Source organism: Trichoderma reesei (genome assembly GCF_000167675.1).
Source record: "Trichoderma reesei QM6a unplaced genomic scaffold TRIREscaffold_1, whole genome shotgun sequence".
Classification (NCBI taxonomy): Eukaryota; Fungi; Ascomycota; class Sordariomycetes; order Hypocreales; family Hypocreaceae; genus Trichoderma; species Trichoderma reesei.
The window spans coordinates 152,080-170,296 of record NW_006711148.1 but is presented as its reverse complement, the minus strand read 5'-3'; the positions used below and the strand labels follow the sequence as shown (position 1 = coordinate 170,296).

At 55.5% G+C, this 18,217-nt stretch overlaps 5 protein-coding genes across 5 annotated transcripts; 4 read left to right on the top strand and 1 right to left on the bottom strand.

Moving 5' to 3' along the window:
• Nucleotides 1-695: 695 nt before the first annotated feature.
• On the top strand, nt 696-2,778 carry TRIREDRAFT_54005 (uncharacterized protein; the record flags this gene model as incomplete). The annotated part of the gene is given in 7 exon segments (XM_006961461.1): nt 696-841; nt 914-928; nt 996-1,829; nt 1,932-1,938; nt 1,952-2,071; nt 2,134-2,278; nt 2,345-2,778. 7 exon segments carry the CDS (start codon nt 696-698, stop codon nt 2,776-2,778), a joined length of 1,701 nt encoding a protein of 566 aa, XP_006961523.1.
• A 2,183-nt stretch (nt 2,779-4,961) lies between these two features.
• On the top strand, nt 4,962-5,414 carry TRIREDRAFT_102411 (uncharacterized protein; the record flags this gene model as incomplete). Its single annotated transcript, XM_006961460.1, has 1 exon — nt 4,962-5,414. The coding sequence occupies one exon, from the start codon at nt 4,962-4,964 to the stop codon at nt 5,412-5,414; it is 453 nt and encodes a 150-aa protein (XP_006961522.1).
• A 346-nt stretch (nt 5,415-5,760) lies between these two features.
• TRIREDRAFT_21120 (uncharacterized protein) lies at nt 5,761-7,220 on the top strand (the record flags this gene model as incomplete). Its single annotated transcript, XM_006960904.1, has 2 exons — nt 5,761-5,821; nt 5,917-7,220. The coding sequence occupies 2 exons, from the start codon at nt 5,761-5,763 to the stop codon at nt 7,035-7,037; spliced, it is 1,182 nt and encodes a 393-aa protein (XP_006960966.1). The 3' UTR covers nt 7,038-7,220.
• Nucleotides 7,221-7,242: 22 nt separating this feature from the next.
• Nucleotides 7,243-10,450, bottom strand: TRIREDRAFT_43599 (vacuolar sorting protein). Its single transcript, XM_006960993.1, has 6 exons — nt 10,152-10,450; nt 9,933-10,067; nt 8,475-9,861; nt 8,131-8,398; nt 7,960-8,044; nt 7,243-7,902 (listed from the first exon to the last, which is right to left on the bottom strand). Exons 1-6 carry the CDS (start codon nt 10,211-10,213, stop codon nt 7,734-7,736), a joined length of 2,106 nt encoding a protein of 701 aa, XP_006961055.1. The 5' UTR covers nt 10,214-10,450; the 3' UTR covers nt 7,243-7,733.
• Nucleotides 10,451-13,313: 2,863 nt separating this feature from the next.
• On the top strand, nt 13,314-15,382 carry TRIREDRAFT_53615 (uncharacterized protein; the record flags this gene model as incomplete). The annotated part of the gene is made up of 3 exons (XM_006961459.1): nt 13,314-14,169; nt 14,236-14,642; nt 14,753-15,382. Coding segments are annotated over 3 exons (1,893 nt in total), but the record flags the coding sequence as incomplete, so codon positions are not given.
• Nucleotides 15,383-18,217: the final 2,835 nt, after the last annotated feature.

Below are 18,217 nucleotides of genomic sequence, written 5' to 3'. Positions count from 1 at the left end.
CTGAGGACATAGCATAGGTACCTGCTAAAGAACTCTTACAGATGACCTAACTCCCATTTGCGCACCTGTACCTATTGCCTGTACCTATAGAACCTGGACAATAGCCAAGTTGGCGCTGGAATGGTATCACCTAGCCGCTCCCCTTCAGTGCCACAAAGCCGCTGAGACTTAGACCCGGGCAACACCCGAGTAGCACCTACAGCCAATCGGCTTCCAGCTCGGCACTCGCAACCCCGGCGCCGCTATGCCCAAAACAGGGGTCGGAGCCTACACCACCTTGATGCCTCCAACTTTGCTCTCAAAATCTCACAGGCTCAACCACTCCAGAAACACGCGAGTGTCCACCCCCGATCCTCAGCACGTCTCCACCGCCGCCGGAACATGATTCGTATGGGGCTCCAGGTTTTTGTTCTGTTGCGACTGCGAGGGTTGGCAGCTCAAAGGCTGGAAAACATGGGGTAATGGACAGGGTGGGAAAGAAAAAAAACCTGGAGTACGGGGGACACGCGATGATGGACTGGCATTTAAAATCCTGGGGTTCGCCCCCCCCCATTTGTCCCTGACATCTGATCCCAAGCAAGGCGATTGCTGTTCTTCACCAGCCCAGTCTTCCTCGCCCAGCACAAGGTCCTCACACAAAGAAAAGGGCAGCCGACACAGCGTGATCCTGTCGACTCTCTTCCCGCACCGGCACAATGTCCACTGGATCGACGGATATCGAGATTGCTCCCAGCGGCGCCGCTGCCGTGGAGCCGGCACGCCGTGTCCACGAGGCCCAGAAGACCATGTGGCAGTCGCTGCGGAACAATCCCAAGGTCCTCTTTATTGCCTTCTTTGCCTCGTGAGTATCACATCCGCTGTTGCAAGTCAGCAGCTCGCTTTGTATACACCTGTGCTAACCCGTTGCTTGCAGCCTGGGCGGTTTTGAGTAAGTACTATACCACTACAGCGCCTTATCGAGTGCATCATAGCACTTGTACTTACTATTCATCTAGGTATGGCTATCAGCAGGGTGTCCTGGGCCAGTCCCTGGTCATGACTCGCTTCAAGGACAACTTCCCTGCCGTCGTCAACTCGTCTTCGGCCACCGGCTGGCTGACGTCCGTCCTCCAGCTGGGCGGCATTGTCGGCTCGCTGTCCGCCGGTGTCCTGGGCGAGATCATCTCCCGCAAGTACACCATGTTCATCGCCTGTATCTGGGTCATCCTCGGCAGCTACCTCTACGTCGGAGCCCACGAGGGCATGTCTTCGCTTCTGTACGCCGGCCGCTTCTTTACCGGTCTCGGTGTCGGCCTGTTCAGCGGTGTCGGCCCTCTTTACAACGCTGAGCTGTCGGCTCCCGAGATGCGAGGTCTGCTGGTCTCCTTCTACCAGTTCGCCACCATTCTCGGTATAATGCTTTCTTTCTGGGTCGGATACTGCAGCAACTTCATCGGCGGAACCGGCGAGGGCCAGACCAATCTCGCCTGGAGACTGCCCTCCATCATTCAGGGAATTCCCGCTGTCGCCCTCGCCATCGGCATCTGGTTCATGCCCTTTTCACCCCGATGGCTCGTCAAGGTCGGCCGCGACGAGGAGGCCAAGAAGACCATGGCCTGGATGCGAAAGCTTCCCGTCGACGACGAGCTCGTGCAGATTGAGTACTTGGAGATCAAGGCCGAGAGCCTCTTTGAGAGGCGTGTCTTTGAGCGAGATTTGCCCAAGCTGGCGGCGAAGAACAGCAATGCCTTTATCGAGCAATTCGCTCAGTACGCCATGTGCTTGAACTCCAAGGACAACATCAAGCGAGTCTTGACCGGCTTCTTCATCATGTTCTTCCAGCAGTGGAGGTAAGATCTCATAATCCCTGAACCATCATTCTATCAAACGCTAACAACTGATACAGTGGAATTGATGCAAGCAAGTAGCCCCTTTCTCCCACTTGCGTCCAGACGCCTTGTACTAACCCGAGTTAGTCATCTACTATGCTACCAACATCTTCATCACTCTGGGCTTGACTGGAGGCACCACCGCTCTGCTGGCTACTGGTGTCACCGGTGTCGTCTTCATTGTCAGCACAGTGCCCGCCATGGTAAGCTACCTCGCGTCCCCTTGCTATCAGACGTTGGCAGCTCACTAACCCTGTTGTTGCAGTTGATCATTGACAAGGTCGGCCGAAAGCCCATGCTGCTCGTTGGCTCCATTGTCATGGCTGTCAGCATGGTTATTGTTGGTATCATTGTTGCCAAGTTTGGCCACGACTGGCCTCACCACGTCGCCGCTGGCTGGATCGCAGTTGGTAAGTCATGCACAAGGGTTGGAGTTTGAAAGAGCCTTCAATAGCTGATCAGCGTCTCTCTTACAGCCCTCATCTGGGTTTACATTGCTGGATTTGGCGCCACCTGGGGCCCGGTCTCTTGGACTCTCGTCTCCGAGATCTTCCCCCTCTCCATCCGAGCCAAGGGCGCCTCCATCGGCGCCATGAGCAACTGGCTCAACAACTTTGCCATTGCCTTCTTCGTCCCTCCCATGCTCGAGGCCTGGGCCTGGGGAACCTACATCTTCTTTGCCGGCTTCCTCGTCGTGGGCATCTTTGCCGTCTGGTTCTACCTCCCCGAGACCAAGAACGCGACGCTCGAGGACATGGACCGCGTCTTCAAGAGCCGCACCGGCGAGATTGATGCCCGGCTGATGAGAGAGGTGCAGGAGGAGGTTGGTCTGGTGGCTCTTGTTGAGGGCCGCGCAGCAGCACAGTATGAGAAGAAGGAGATTCACGAGTCGCAGATTGAGAAGCTGTAAATCTGGGCAGCTGCTGGCAGGAGGAGTGCTGTAACATTGATAATGACTGCAACGAAGTCACACGATACCTCTTTTTTTGATTCATTTATCATAATATAATGTTGTTTTCCCATCAAAGCTCCCGGGACATTCATCTTAGATTGATTGACTGTTGAAGGAACGATCACACCACTTAAGGTATCATAGGTATGATGTGAAGAGCTTTCGGAGAGCGGTCTTCTATCTGGCTTCCTATAATGCTATGCCCATATCCCCCTTTTTGATGTTATGGAAAGGGTCAGATAGCACCTCAACCTGTCTATCTAGCATCCTAATATATTACATACAGTATGCAGTATGCAGGAAAATGTTTATGTCTAATAGTATCTGCCCAACTATCTTATTAGGGGATTTTAGATAGCCACTCTCTTAAACATCTCGCCCTAAGGTAGGTAATGATATTACCAGTCAAAGTCTGCCCCAATCCGGCAATAAGGCCATGCACAGCTAACGGGGCAACCCCACAGATTTCTGCATCCCATTAGCGGGGCGCTAGAATGCTCACCTTTTACGATTTCCTCCATAGTAATACGAATCACGAAGAATTCCATGACAGACCGAAACCTGCCATTGAGCAGTTTCACTTGCATTCCCATCAGCTTCATTAACTGAAAGCTACCAGTAGCCTGCTGCTCTTCAGCTACTGGGATACAGTATGATGCATACATGTGGTACCCCGACGTAACAACAGGTGCTTTCGCTGGGACATGCGATGCCTGTCACTCGGAACATCCCTGACGCGAAGAGGAGGGTCCGGACGGGGTGTCTGCCCTGCCGGAAGAGGAGACGAAAGTGTATGTTCTGATACTCGAGTGCATCTACATATCAAGAAAATGCTGACTGGCTCCGGTAGGTGATGAACGCAAGCCCCATTGCGGCAGCTGTCAGGAGAGGAGCGTCGTGTGCAAATACCCAGATATCACCTTTGTCATAGGCCCCCGGCTTGGTGGCCAAGGAACAGCTACCCGCCGTTCGGACCATCCTTTGGCAGACTCAACCCCAAGAGTGAGTCCAGTCATGCACTACGCATTACTGTTTGTTCACTTGACTCAGTAAGCGGGACTGAAGCTGCTTGTTTACTGACAAGAGACGCTGCTAGTTTGTGGACGGTCCTTCATCAACAGGACGTCAGACGTCGTCGGCTCTGGCACCCCCACCATCCTCTCAAGATGACGGGCTGCCATCACATGAAGTCGATTCAGAGCCTCTCGTCGGGCCTGGAACAACCGATGCCGTGGACAGTCTCGTTCAGACCTCGTGTTCTCAGCGCAAGACCGTCTCTCACCTCCCACAATCCGAATGGAAAGACTACTTTTCCACTACCCACGCAGCGGCAGTCAAGAACGAAGCTGCCACACTGCTTCATTTTCGGTATAACCTCGCTCCATGGGTTGAAGCGGGAGACATAGGGTCCTCGTTTGGAACTGAAGTAATGCTACTCGCACAGAAACGACGGTCGATCATGGCCGCGATATCCTCGGCTGCTTCCAGTCAGATGGCGGGATCGAATGCAGTAAACGGGGGTTCGATCATGGCTCGGCGAGCTCCGGACCCTTCGTTTGATCTTGAAGAGCCTTGGGTCAGACGTATCGGGCGTGCGCTGCTGGCATTGTCAGAGGTATTTACTCTGAATCCCTCTCAGTGGAGAAGGCTCTCGTTCTTCCAATGCGACGAATCAACAAGTAATCACAACAGCTTCCTGGCGGCTGAGGAGCCGCTAGAGACCTTGTTGCGGTTTCATGCCAGGATCGGTGAGTTTGCTATACTTCAACCGCGGGCTTTCAGGAGAAAACCCCGTTTAATTCCCAACACCTACTTGACTGACACGCTCCTCTTCGACAGACCTCGCGGCATCATTGTTGACTGATCAACCGCCACTGACATCTCTGGCTTTCATCACGAGTCGCGACCCAGTAGACCGCGCTCTCGCACCGTCGACAAAGTCCATCTACAACGCTTGTCTAGCCCAACTTGCCAGCTGCCTCCAATTGCTCAACGGCAACAGCGGCACTTCTAGCTCCCCTCCCTTCTACACCCCGGCGACGCAAGAGATATTGTCCCCAGGGGCAGGCTCCCTATTTTCGTCAAAGTGGTCCTCACTCTGGTCGAATTGCCAGCAATGGTATCACAGTCGTCCCGTCGAGATGCAGCCCATCCTAGAGATTCGCAGCGTCGAAGCCGGCCAGATTGACGCCGACAACGATTCCTCGTTTCCCATTCCCGTTTACACGAGCTCGATTGCTCTTCAATGCAACATTGTCTACCACATATCGTCACGCCTCCTGCTGCAACGCAAGCCCCGACTTTTGCGCCTCTCTAGTCGACAGCGGCATCTGTCGTCATTGAGCTGGCACGCTCAGCAGATTGCCGGCACCGCGACCCGCAACGACTTTGCCGAGCAGTGGGATCCCATTCTCGTCGCCGGGCTGCTGTGGGTTGCCAGGGACATGACGCACCCGTCGCAGCAGGAGTCGCTCATCTCGTGCTTTCGCCAGATATCGTCCGCCACGGGCTTCAAGCTGGATGAAGAGATCCAGGCCCTGAGGGCGAGATGGAACACTTCACAGCACGCCAGGGACTGCCACTTCTCTGGCTGACGGGATAAAGACAAGCTTGATGCCTGCATGCTGCTGCTGCTACTACTACTGCCGTCCTATCTCGATACAACTATTACTCTTATGGATCGAATACCACCACTGTTTTTCTAACACATCTCGCTGTCGGATGCAATACCGCACCACATCTCGGGCTCATCCGAATACGATGCCAAAATCCGGAATCACCACTTTCTCCTTGCGGCTATTACCCCACACGCTAAACCTCGGCCCGCCGAATCGGCTCTCAGCTCGTCGATCCAATCTGTGAGACCAAGATGCAAAAAGAGCTTTTCTTCTTCATCACCAAACCTATGAGAACAACGAACCTCCCCAATTGATAGCGGCAATGGCTTCAGATCCTCCATTAAAGGGCATCAAAGTCCTCGAGTTTGCCGGTCTTGCTCCTGGTACGTCACTCCACACATCATCTCATGTTCACCTTTACACCCTCGGCTCATTCTCACTTCATATGTCTCATATACTAAAAAAACATCACACACAGGCCCCTTTGCAGGCCTCATGCTCGCCGACGCAGGCGCCTCCGTCCTCCGCATCGACAAGCCCCCGTCCAACGCCGAAGGCGCAGTCCCCTCCCCGGACCTCCTCGCCCGGCACAAGTCCTCCCTCATCGTCAACCTCAAGAACCCCCGCGGCGCCGCCCTCATCAAGCGCCTCGCAAAACACATTGACGTCCTCATCGACCCCTTCCGACCCGGAGTGCTGGAGAAGCTCGGCCTCGGCCCGGACGCCCTGCTCGCCGCCAACCCGCGCCTCATATACGGCCGCCTGACGGGCTTCCGCCGCGACGGCAGATACGCCAGCATGGCCGGCCACGACATCAACTATCTCGCGGCGTCCGGCGTCCTCGCGCTCCTCGGCAGACGCGGCGAGAAGCCCTTCCCGCCATGGAACATCCTCGCCGATTTCGCCGGCGGAGGCGCCATGCTCGCCCACGGCATCCTCCTCGCAATCATCGCCCGCGCCTCGTCAGGAAAAGGCCAGGTCGTCGAGGCCAACATGGTCGACGGCAGCTCGTACCTCGCGTCCTTCCCGCGCATCGCCCTCAAGACCCCCGTGGGGGACAAGCCGCGCGGCAGCAACATCCTCGACTCGGGCTGCCCGTGGTACGACACGTACGAGACGGCCGACGGCGAATACATGGCCGTCGGCGCCCTCGAGCCGCAATTCTTCCGCGCCCTCCTCAAGGGCCTCGATCTATTACACGACCAACCAGGCTGGGAAGATAAACGGCACGACGCTTCCCTCTGGCCTCGCCTCCGCGCCCTCTTCACAGAGACCTTCAAGCGCAAGACGCGCGCCGAATGGGAGGCCGTGTTCGACGGCACAGACGCGTGCTGCGTCCCCGTGCTGCACTACCGCGAGCTGGAATCGCAGCAGCCCCTCAGGGAAGGCGACCAGAGGGCCGCGGTGACGCTCCGCAGCACTCCGCTCTACTCGCCCGCTGACGAACAGGGAGGCGGCTATGTGGGGACGCACCTGGTGCCTGGTCATGGGGGAGAAAAGGTCCTCATGGAGTGGACTGGCTGGGAGAGGGGAGGGCAGTATGAGCTTGAAGGGGGCGCGGCTGCGTTGAGAGACGAGAGGGGAGCGTCTAAGCTGTGATTGCATTTTAAGAACTCATCTTTCTGATTCTTTATCATGATATATGGATGGACCGCAGGTTGACGCAATGCTCCCTTGGGACATATATCAGCGTTCTGTTATGCTTGTATAATTTCCCTTTTTGTTTTCTATATACCATCGCAAATATCACACAACGCAGCATGTAATGAGGCAATACACACCATGATGCTACGCATCAACAACCCAAGACAAGCAAATGGTTATTCTAATCTCTCATGCTATAAGCCTAAAACAAGTGAACCCTTTCTCCCCCAGCAACTAGAAGCAAGAGCCGGCATCTCCATCTCTCAAGAATTCCTACTTCGATCCTGAGAAAAGTAAAAATAGAGAGAAATAACCAGCCCTGCCTTCTCCAAAAAAAATACTCCGCCATCCCGACGAGTTGATTTCTTTTTTCCCTACCCTGATAATCCCACATTTGCCGACACCCCAGACTCTTCCCCCTTGTCTCTTGGACAGATTTCTCATTACTCATTTACTCTAGCCTCCGGAACAGCCGTTGGTATCGAAAAAGAAGAAAATAAAAGGTTGGGGGGAGGTTGAGGGGAAAGAGGAGGAAAGGGGGGAGAGGGGGCGAGTCATCGTGCGTGCCGTCGTTGCATCTCATAAGCCGTAAGTCGCCCAATTTCGTTCTAACACGCCAATCTAGAAATGCGCGTCTGGTCTCGTCTTCGTCTACTGCACTTGGCTGACAATCTCGCTGGCCTTGCCGAGAGACTCGACCATCTGCTGGCACTCCTTCCGCCTGCGGATCGTGAAGTCGCTTTCTCGCAGTAAGTCGTCGATGCTGTCTGTCTTGTACATGTTCTCCAGCAGTTCGCGCTGCATGCCGTCCTTGGTGAGCCTGCAAGCAGTCAGCATTGGTTCTATGTCGTCCGATTTCCATCTGGTGAATACATACTGAACCAGGTTGAACATGATGGCCTTGGGGACCATGTCCGTCATGGTTCGCTTCACAATGTTGTAGTAGGAAGAGATGAGCAGTTCTGTCTCAAGTCAGCATGGACGCGTTTTTTTTTTTTTTTTTTTTTTTTTTTTTTTTTTTTTTTTTTTGAAGAGAAACTCGACTCACTAATGACTTCGACCTCAATGACTTCACGCTCTGACAGCGTGCCCGAGGCCTTGAGGCTGGGTGGCGGCGGCTCCATAGCGGCGGCCTTCTTCTTGTTCTTCGCCGCGAAGAAGCTGCCAAAGAAGCCACCGTTTGAGCTTCCGTCCGCATCCGGGACTGTAGGGCTGGCAGCTCGGGCGGGCGTCGAAGACGGCAGGGCCTTGCCGGTCTTGGGGTCAACTTGAACGGGTCTTGAAGGGTTATGGCGTTCGTTGACAATGGCCATTGCCTATAACATTAGTCAGGTCAGTGCTGAGAGCTTGAGAACACAAGGGGGACCAGTAAACGGAGAGGGATATGCATACGCGGTGGCCATTCAGGAAGTCGGGGTGAGCCGTGTTGATGTAGCAGGCCTCCATCGAGACAAGGTCTCGCACGAGCTTGTTGGTGGGCTCCATGGCCTTCTTGAAGAAGGAGACGACGGTGCTGTGCATCTTCTCTTTCAGGGCGGGATAGCGACGGTACAGCTGCTTGGACAGCAGCTGGGACAGTATGCGCACCAGCTCGTCGTACACCAGCGACACGCACTTCAGACTCGGGTCTTCCATTCGCTTGATCTGCTGCTTGACGATCAGCTCGAAAGCCGTGGTGCCGACGAACAAGGCGGGCGAAGGACCCGACGAGTTGTACAGGTAGGTTCGGATATCCAGGTCCTTGACGACGTCGAAGGGGTCGAGGGCCTTGACTCCGTTGGCGTACAGCTCGTGGAAGACGAAGCTGATACGAGCACCGCCAGACAGCTCGGTGCTAGACAGTTCGGTATTGTTACCGTCCAAGACCGTGCGCCATTCGTTGGTAAACTCGGTGATGATGTTCAGCACAATGTTGGAGCTGTTGCCGAGCATGGACGGGCCCAGGCTCTCCAGCTCGGCGCTGTACTTTTGCAGGGAGCTCGAAATGCGCGCCTTGATGTCCGGCAGCGTCTGCTTGATGTGCATCATCAGAATCAGGTTCAGCTTGCGAGCAAGATAGGGCGTGCCGCAGTAGGAGCTCTTGTTGCGATAGGCCGCGTGGTTCTCGAAAAAGTTCTTCTCCGCCTCCAGGGCAGCGCCAATGGCCTTCTTGTTGTCAATATCTCGCTGTCCTCGGTTGACAACTGGAACGTAGCCCAGGCGCAGCGGAATGATGCGGTTGGACAGAATATCGATGACGTCGGTTCCCTCCTCCATCAGGTCGACCTTGGTGAGGACACCAATGGTGCGCTGGCCCTCGGGGTCAACCTCGCGCGCCAGCTTCAAGCCATCCGAGTTGGCCAAGTCAATGTTGGCTGCGGTGACAGCTAGGATGATGGCGTTTGACTTGGAAATGTACTTGAGCACCATGTCTCGGATCTGGCGCTCGATGTCGCGGGGCTGGTCACCCACGGGGACCTTGGTCAGACCGGGCAAGTCGACCAGCGTCAGGGTCAGGACGTTGGGAGAGTAGATGCGCAAGTTGATGGGAGCTGCCGAGATGCCGGCATTTCGTCCAACCTTGGCTTCCGTTTCCCTCGAGATTTCCTCCCTGATCTTGGAGAAGTCGTAGAACTTCTGGCCGGGCATGTGGAGGAACTCACCCCACTCGTCCGGGTTGGCGGCCTTGTCGGCGCCGGCTTCGATATCCTCATGGCTGACGCCGTTGGTCTGGGCCGGGCGGTTGATGAGCTGGAGGACGAGGGGACGCCGCGTGACGATGCCGGTACCTCGAGGAAGGCTACGGATATTCTATTAGCATGGCTGTCGCCTCTGGAAGGGAGCGCGATAGGGGGAAGTTGGTGGACTCACAAGTCACGGCCGACAATGTTCTCTAGCACTGAACTCTTGCCGCTCGACTGGCTGCCGACGACGGCGATCTGGGGGAGATCAATGGGGTTGTTGACTCCGACGGTTGCGAAAACATCCTGAAGCTTGTTGACGAGCCTAAAGGGGTGAGAGAGAATCGACGTCAGCAACAGCGACCGCGGGCGGGAGGGGGGGGGCGTGAGAGAAGCAGTCGAGGCTCACTGGATCAGGGCGGGATCGGTGATGCCACCCGTCTGGGTAAGCGAAGAGCCAGAACCGCTCATGGTTGCGCTGGTGATGATATGAAGAGACGGAAAGCGTCGAGACGTCGGTGTTGAGGAGCTCAGCCGGTTCGTGGATTAAAGGGGGGGAGAGAGAGGCTATCGCGAAGATGGCGGCGGTCGAGAGAAGTGGCGGGGTGCCGCGTGTGATAAGCCGGTGAGACGGTGAGGAGAGGCTTGCCGGTTCGGACGATCGTTGAAAGAACTTGCACCAAACGTGGCTCTCCCGGGAGGCGCTTGCAGCTGTCGCAGATTCGCAGAAGGGAGTGAAAATGGCGGAGAGCCGCTGCCAGGCTGGAGGTTTGAGAAGATGCGAGTTTATGGCTGTGATGGATTTAGGAGGACTCGCATGGAAGAGAGCCTGACTTGGAAAAGGCACTAGGCGGCTTCAGGGAGTTGTTTTCGTTTGAGCCACGTGTGGCGATGCAGCTGAGAGGCGGCGGAGTACCGGTACGAGATAAGTGGGAGGGATGGGCTTGGGAATGCGTGGGATGGGGTGCGGAAGGGCGCCGGTGGCACGTAGCAGTACTTGGCGCGAGTCGGGCTCCCTTCACGTGAGGCTGGTGCGTTCGCTGGGGAGGCTGCAATCCCAGCACATGCAGCCTAGCAGGGGCCAACGTCACTCGATGAGGTGGACAAGCAGCCAAACGGGCCAGTTGGGTTGCACGAGGAACAAGTCAGAGAAAAGGAAGAAAGAATGAAATTAGATAAAAAAGATAAAAACGACGAGGGTTTGTGACAAGATGGGCATCTATTGGGCAAAACTGTGAGCTACCTAATACTAGATACCTAGGTACCTATGAGAATAGAGAATGGGCGCCAGCCAGCAGCAGCCAATCGATGTAAGTCGACGCCGTGTGTCAGGTATCGATAGGTACAAACGTAGGTACCTACTAAAGCCTCCAACTTGTCCTGCGGCCCTTTGTCACTCATGCCCAAAATACCCACCAAGGCTGGCTGACGCCATGGACTGTTTTGTGTTGTTGATGCTGAACAGAGGTCAAACTGGGCGAGTATCGGAGTATATATAAGTTGATCGATTCACGAGACGCAGTTTTGCTTCATATGTACATCCTTTTGCATACCGGTGGATCCAGTCAAAGTCGATTCGAGTGTAATACTACTACGGCAATCAATCTATTACATGAGGCACATGCACCTCTGAAGCCATCAGGGTCTCCAGGCAGGGGGAATCTGGGTCGGGAGCCACTCAAGAGGCGCGGGATATGCAGCCGTATACGATAGTAGTAGTAGTACTGCAGCCCAACCAGCCGTGGCCGTCAAGCATGGCAGCGGAAACAGGGCGGGCGAAGTCGGCGCCTAACGTGATTGTGAGGTGAACAGCGCGAAGCAGCAGGATGCTTCTGCCACCCGTGATTCCGATGCGTTGCACAAACGGGTCGCGTCAAGTTGGATCTGTGAGGCGCTGAGCAGCATCACATGTAAAGGTAAGGGTACATGTAATGAATGGGGCCTGTCATTTGCCAAAAGAAGCCGCAGTTCATCAGATCGTCAAGGTCAGGTTTTCATCGCCTAGGTATTCCCAAGTTAGCTCTTAAATACTACTGATTGAACAGAACAGATAAGAGCCATGTTGCATTCATCCATCATCCAATGGATGTCCACAGTCGCTGCTGACGACCCCTTGCATTGACTGCAGGATTCGAAATCCACCACACAGACGTGAGACCGCGAGCCCTCATTAGATTAGTGCAAAGCAGCCGCCTTTGAAGTCTTGAGTGCGACGATGGATGCTGTCTCTTGACGATCCATGGCTTTGGAGCAAGCACAGCAACTCTGAACATGTTCGATAATCAACACACTGCCGTATCATCAGACGCTCGGCTCTCAACAAGGTAGGTACATGTACCCAAACGTTCGTAAGGGCGCTTCACATGTTGGTACGTGTAGCGGCTGTAGCTTGTCGCCACGGGCCGCTAAGCCGTCGTATCAAGATGACGCCTGGACGAATCGAGCATCATGTCGTGAAAGTATACAAGAATCCATCACTTGAGCCGCTGTTGCGAGAGAAACTTACTGACCGGCATTCAACAATGAAGTTGCTGATCGAGTCGTAAGAGAGAGCTCTCGACTACGTACACCCACCACCTACGTGCACTTGCACATGGACGAGCAGATTGATGGGCTAGGTATCCCTTCCATGACAGCCCAGGACTCCAGCGCCGCCCAGGGCTGCCCGCCTGTAGCTCTCGCCTGTCCAGCGCGGCCACAGCGCCCCGGCCACTGAGGCGTCGCCGCTCGCCCACTGAAACGCATCCACCATGACGGGCTGCTCAGCGACCCGAGTCCCAGAACAGAACAGCCCCGGGCGCCGCCTTGACCGGAACCTTAATCCTCCACCTGCAACAACCTCCACAGCCCATCAGCTAAACGATCGATCTGGACATTCAACCCCTCTGACGACATTTCTCTCAGCCCGCACCACACGCTGCAAACGACGAGCCTTTTCTTGCTTTTGTTTCCCCCTTCTTCTTCTTCTTCTCTTCTGTCGTCTGCTTCCGGCCGTACAGCAGCAGCATCTCCCGCACCGCATCTGCTTGTGCTTGTGCTTGTGCCCGTCTGGTGTTGTTGCGTCTCTCGCTCTCGCTCTAGAGGTCTACCGCGGACGAGCCCAGAGTCTACCAGCCAGGCTGCCGTCTTCCACGAGTCCCGCCCAAATTCCGTCACTTGGCGGTGCCTCGCCATCCCGAGCTCCTACGCCCACGTCTCGACTTCCTCCGAGCCCGTTCTCGCCTTCTGGCTGTTTGGCCAGCCTCGCCTCAAGCTCCTCCTCAGCTCCTCTACCGACTTCCACCCAGCTCCTCCTCCTCCTCCCCCATCGCCCCGCGGCCACCTGCCGCGTAGAGTCGACGTGGACCAACTCTTGAACCCTCGTGCCCTCTCGGTTGACGCCTCCGACGGCCACAGCTCTCCGCCAGCCTCTCGGAGCTCCTCTGACACTTCATCAGCGGCACTCAACGCTCCTTCTGTCCCGATCCCCATCGACACTTCCGCCTCGTCTTCCACCAGATCCCCGGCCACCGCTGCGAACATAGCGTCTTCTACAGCAGGCCCATCTGGTGCCTCGACCTCGCTCCAGGCTCCCCCGCAGATCCTAGGCCGACGACGACGAGCATCATTAGACAACCCGCCAGAAGCCGAGTCTCACATTTCCCTCGCTGCTGCGGACGCTGTGCCTGCCGCTGCGGACACAACTGCTGGGAGGCAACTCAAGCGAAGGCGACGTGGCGGCGCAAGCATCAGCATGCTGTCTGACGGGGGGGACTTGGCCGGGACGTCCAACGGCTCCGGCGTCACCCAGTCGCAGTCGAATGGCTCCTTTCCTGCATCCACAACGCAGCGGGATGCGGCGGCTTCGTTCGCTGCCAACGGCAGCCGAAAGGCCGGCGTCGTGACAAACGGGTCGTCCAACGGCGAGAAGCGTCCAGTCTCACAGCCCGCAACGTACTTTGGACACAGTCGAGAAGAGGTCACGCGGATACTGATCCAGGCCCTCAAGGACATGGGCTATCAGGCCGCAGCCGACAGCGTCAGCCAGGAGAGCGGCTATAGCTTGGAGAGCCCAACCGTTGCGGCATTCCGCTCCGCCGTGCTTGCCGGTGCGTGGGCGGAGGCTGAAGACCTACTGAGAGGGGCAACGGTGGCGGAGGAGAACGACGGCGGAGGTAACGGTCTGGTCCTCACGTCCGGCTCGGACAAGAATGCTATGCGCTTCTGGCTCCGGCAGCAGAAATATCTAGAGCTCCTGGAGCAGCGAGACACCAGCCGGGCGCTGACCACTCTGCGCGGCGAACTAACACCCCTGAACCACGACAGGGCCAAACTCCACTTCCTATCGAGCCTGCTCATGTGCCAGTCGACGGAAGACCTGATGCGAAAGGCCGACTGGGACGGTGCCCGCGGGCAGTCTCGGAGAAAGCTGCTATCAGAATTATCCAGTTGAGCCATCCCCTACCACAACCTGTCCCTGGTAGAGCCTGTTTTGCTAATTGACTGACGTATAGAACGCATATCGCCTTCCGTCATGCTGCCGGAAAACCGGCTGGCCATACTGCTTCAGCACGTTAAGCAGAGCCAGATTGACACCTGCCTCTACCACACGGCAGCGTCTTCTCCGTCTCTGTACTCGGATCACCTCTGTGATCGACGCAATTTTCCCTCGGAATGGGCAGTAGAGCTGGGTGAGCTTGGAGGCGAAGTCTGGTCTGTCCGATTTTCTCACGACGGCACGCGCCTGGCAGCCTGCGGGAGCCGGGAGCACGTCAAGATTTGGGACACCCATACATATACTGTCACACACGTTCTCCCAAACCATGGAGGCGAGGGCGTTGGTGACATCGCCTGGAGCCCTGACGACTCTATGCTTGTCACTTGCTCTTTTGACAAGTACGCTCGTCTGTGGGATGCCAATGTAAGTGACTTTGAATGACCCTTCGCGAACTATTGCACTTGCCCGAACAAGCCGCAAGTCAATTCTCAACATGTCTCGTCAGTTTCATTGCTAATTCCCGAGATACCCAGACCGGTACCCTGATCAAGTCCTTGAAACAGTTTGATGAGCCAGTCAGTGGCTGCGTGTGGTCCTCCGACAGCAGGTCGTTCGTAATTGGCAGCCTCGATAAGGTTCATGGCCTCTGCACGTTCAACGTATGGGACGAGGAGACGATCGAATGGGGCAAGAAACACAGAGTGCAGGATGTCTGCGGTTCTCCCGATGGCCGTCTACTGGTAGCAGTCGACGACCTGCAAACGATTCACGTGTACGATGCTAACACGCGAGAGCTGGAGTACGATCTGGAGCTGAAGGCACGCCCGACCTCGGTCAGCATCAGTCAGGATTCTCGGCACTTGCTGGTCAATAGGCAGGACGGCGAGGCTCAGCTGATTGACCTCGTGACGAGAAACTCGGTGCACAAGTTTCTGGGGCATACGGGAGGCGAGTTCATGATCCGCAGCGCCTTTGGCGGAGCCAACGAGAGCTTCGTCATGAGCGGGAGCGAAGACGGCAACGTGCTCATCTGGCACAAGAACATTGGCGCCGCCGTCGAGCGGCTGCCCGCCCACCAGCCGCGATGCAACGCAGTCGTCTGGAACCCGGCCGATCCATGCATGCTGGCGTCGTGCGGCGACGACGGCCGCATCAAGATGTAAGTCCAAGTCGCGTGATCCTCGCATGTAAAAGGCTAACAATGAGTCGCCAGCTGGACAAGCAGGGCTCGCGCCGCTGAGCTTCGGGCAAGACATGCTCGAGCATCCAACGACTGGAGGGGTGCGGTCGATGAATCGTAGGACGAGATGGAGTTGGAGATGCCGCGCGCTCGCCCTCGGCCTACCTTGACGGGGCGAGTTGCGACACCCGCGCTGCCAGCGGCCCCTGAAATGCCTCCGCCACCACCAGTTTCTGCACCTCCAGGGACACCTGCGCGGTCTTTGATACCTGCAATGCCTCGCAGGCGGGTGACACCTGCGGTACCACTGATACCTCCGAGGTCTGCGATGTCTACGAGGTCTGCGACACCCATGACAACCGCCATGCCTATTACTCCTGCCGCGCCTACGACGCCTGCCATGCCTACGATGCCTGCCATGCCTACGACGCCTGCCGCGTCTGGCTTGTCCACCCTGCCCCCGCCTACAATGTTTATGTTTCCTGAGGTGAATCCGCAGGCCGTTGCTGGGACCCGTGCAGCGCAAAGGGCGGCGACGATGGCACAGCCGACAACAACCACACAGCCATCGACGGCACAGCAGTCAACGAGGACACAGCCGTCAATGACGCAACAAGAAGCTTCCGATCTGATTTCAAGGCTGCTCGACAATTGGCCCGGGCTTCCGGCGGTGATGAATCCGCCAGTGCCGCCTTTGCCGGAAGACTCCTCTGCTGAGGGGGACGACACAGCCATGGAGCCCTAGTGTTGGCTGGAGGGTACCTATACGGAGAGGAGCGAGCGCAGCGCATTACAGCTGCACAACCGCCACTCTTTCCTTTCGACACGGGTGAAACCTTGGGAAGCTTGGCTCTTGGCCTCTGGTCAGCTCTCCATCGACCCGTCCGCGTCTTCGTCTTTTACGTCCTTCTTTCTTTTTCTTACCTTTCACATTGTAATCTACCCAATTGGGAGGCGTTTCAAGAGGCAGCGGCCGATGTACACGGGGTTTCGATGCTACGGGCGGCAATAATGATTATGTGTAGAAGTCTTGTCTTGTTGTTTGATACATGGGCATCTTGCAGTACACCCCTCTCTACGTGTTATTGGCTCCGCAAGGTTGCTGACGTGTAAGAGGTGGCGAAGAGGTTCTGTGTAGAGTATAGTAGCGAGTCTGAGAATAACAGCGGTTAAAGGTGCCTCTCTGGAGCTCTGAATTTGTGCGAGGTGCGCGATTGTGTACAGATGTTGCTCTTGTTTTGGCGAGACTAATACTTTCGTGACATGCAACATCTCGTTGAGATGGGTCAATACCTGATAGTTACATGTAGGCATTGATGATCTGAAGAACGGCATCGTTACAGTTACAGGTAGTGCAAGGGACAAGCCAAAGGCCGCCGCAAATCGACTCCAAGGTTCTTCTGTTCGTCCAGAAGCAGCTGTTTCTACCTTGCCGTCTCTCTTTGGATGTGCACATCAAGAAGGCCAAATAGGATATAAGCGTTTGCCTTGTATTATGCACATGCAGAAGACTCTAGATAACATGGTGAATGATACAATCCCCATATTGCTACAGACAAACCACCAGGTACATGCTGAAGGGTGAAATACAGATCCATGATCAAGGTCGTGGTAGTGAAACGACTTGGGATCAACTATACCATGATATTATGAGAAGCATCAGGTAGTAGTAAAAGAAGAAGAAGAAAAAATAAAGGCAGGCTGGCGTTGATAACGTCAATATTCACCGGGTTTTTCCCTTCCACTTGCGAAACATCAATCCGACTCAGGCACCTATAAACAAAGCAAGAAGTGGAAAGACGCAGGATAACACGGCCTCCAAGCACATGTTGGGTAGGCAGAGACACAACGACAGAGTGGCGCGGTGTCGCGTGAGCTGAAAACCTCCAGACAGGACCGAAAACCCTTGTATGATATGTTCCGTCTTCGGGTTGGGATTAGCATCGAGACCGGGTCAGAGGTACATGATGTAGCTTGGCTTTCGGTATCGTCCCTGGACGGAGCAGATGGGAATCTTTTTGTTGCCCATGCAGGTACCTGCATGCAACCAGTCAAGTAATACCGATGCATGTTAGTCATTTGTGATGCTTCTTCCTCGTGCTAGCGTTTGGTTAGGACGTTCATCTTGTTGTAGTAATACTGCCTCGACTAATCATAGGTGAGAGCTGTCGCTTTCTTCGAGAGCCGGTGGTGCTGTAGGTATGTAGATGAAGGCCTAATGCGTTTCATCGCCGGAATGAGGTGTAACCTTACAGTGATCCCTGGTCTCTGCAAACAGCTGATGTGGTTGTAGAAGCATTCACGCTGTGCCAGCAGATGACAAGAACGACAGGCCAAGGGCATAAAGGCTCTACCCTTGAATAGAGAAGATGGGAATATTGAGGTGTCGTGCGTGTATCAACGGGAAAGTAAGTCCCTCTCTATATGGCTCTGATGCCGTGACGTTGATGTTGTCGAGGCCCTGACATTGAATGCCGTCGATGCTCCTATGGGTTCACCCAGCAGAGGACGAATGGTATGAGACGTCAACAAGTACATGAACATACACATGTACCTCGTCAATGGCACCAGCTGCTGCAATATTCCAGGCAAACGTCAACATGGACTAGTTTCTCGTTCACTGCTGTGTAAATGTGTAAGGGGTTCTCTTTTTTCATCCTGCCCGGCCGTTTGCCCGTGCAAGAATTCGCAGGGAGAAAAGACGCCTGGCACTCACAGTGTCCGGCATCTTACCCCTATCTTCTTGAGAGGTTCGAGCGTCCCGTCGACTAAGGGCATTATAACTGAGAGCGCGGCCTCCCCAAGATGCCTAGGACGC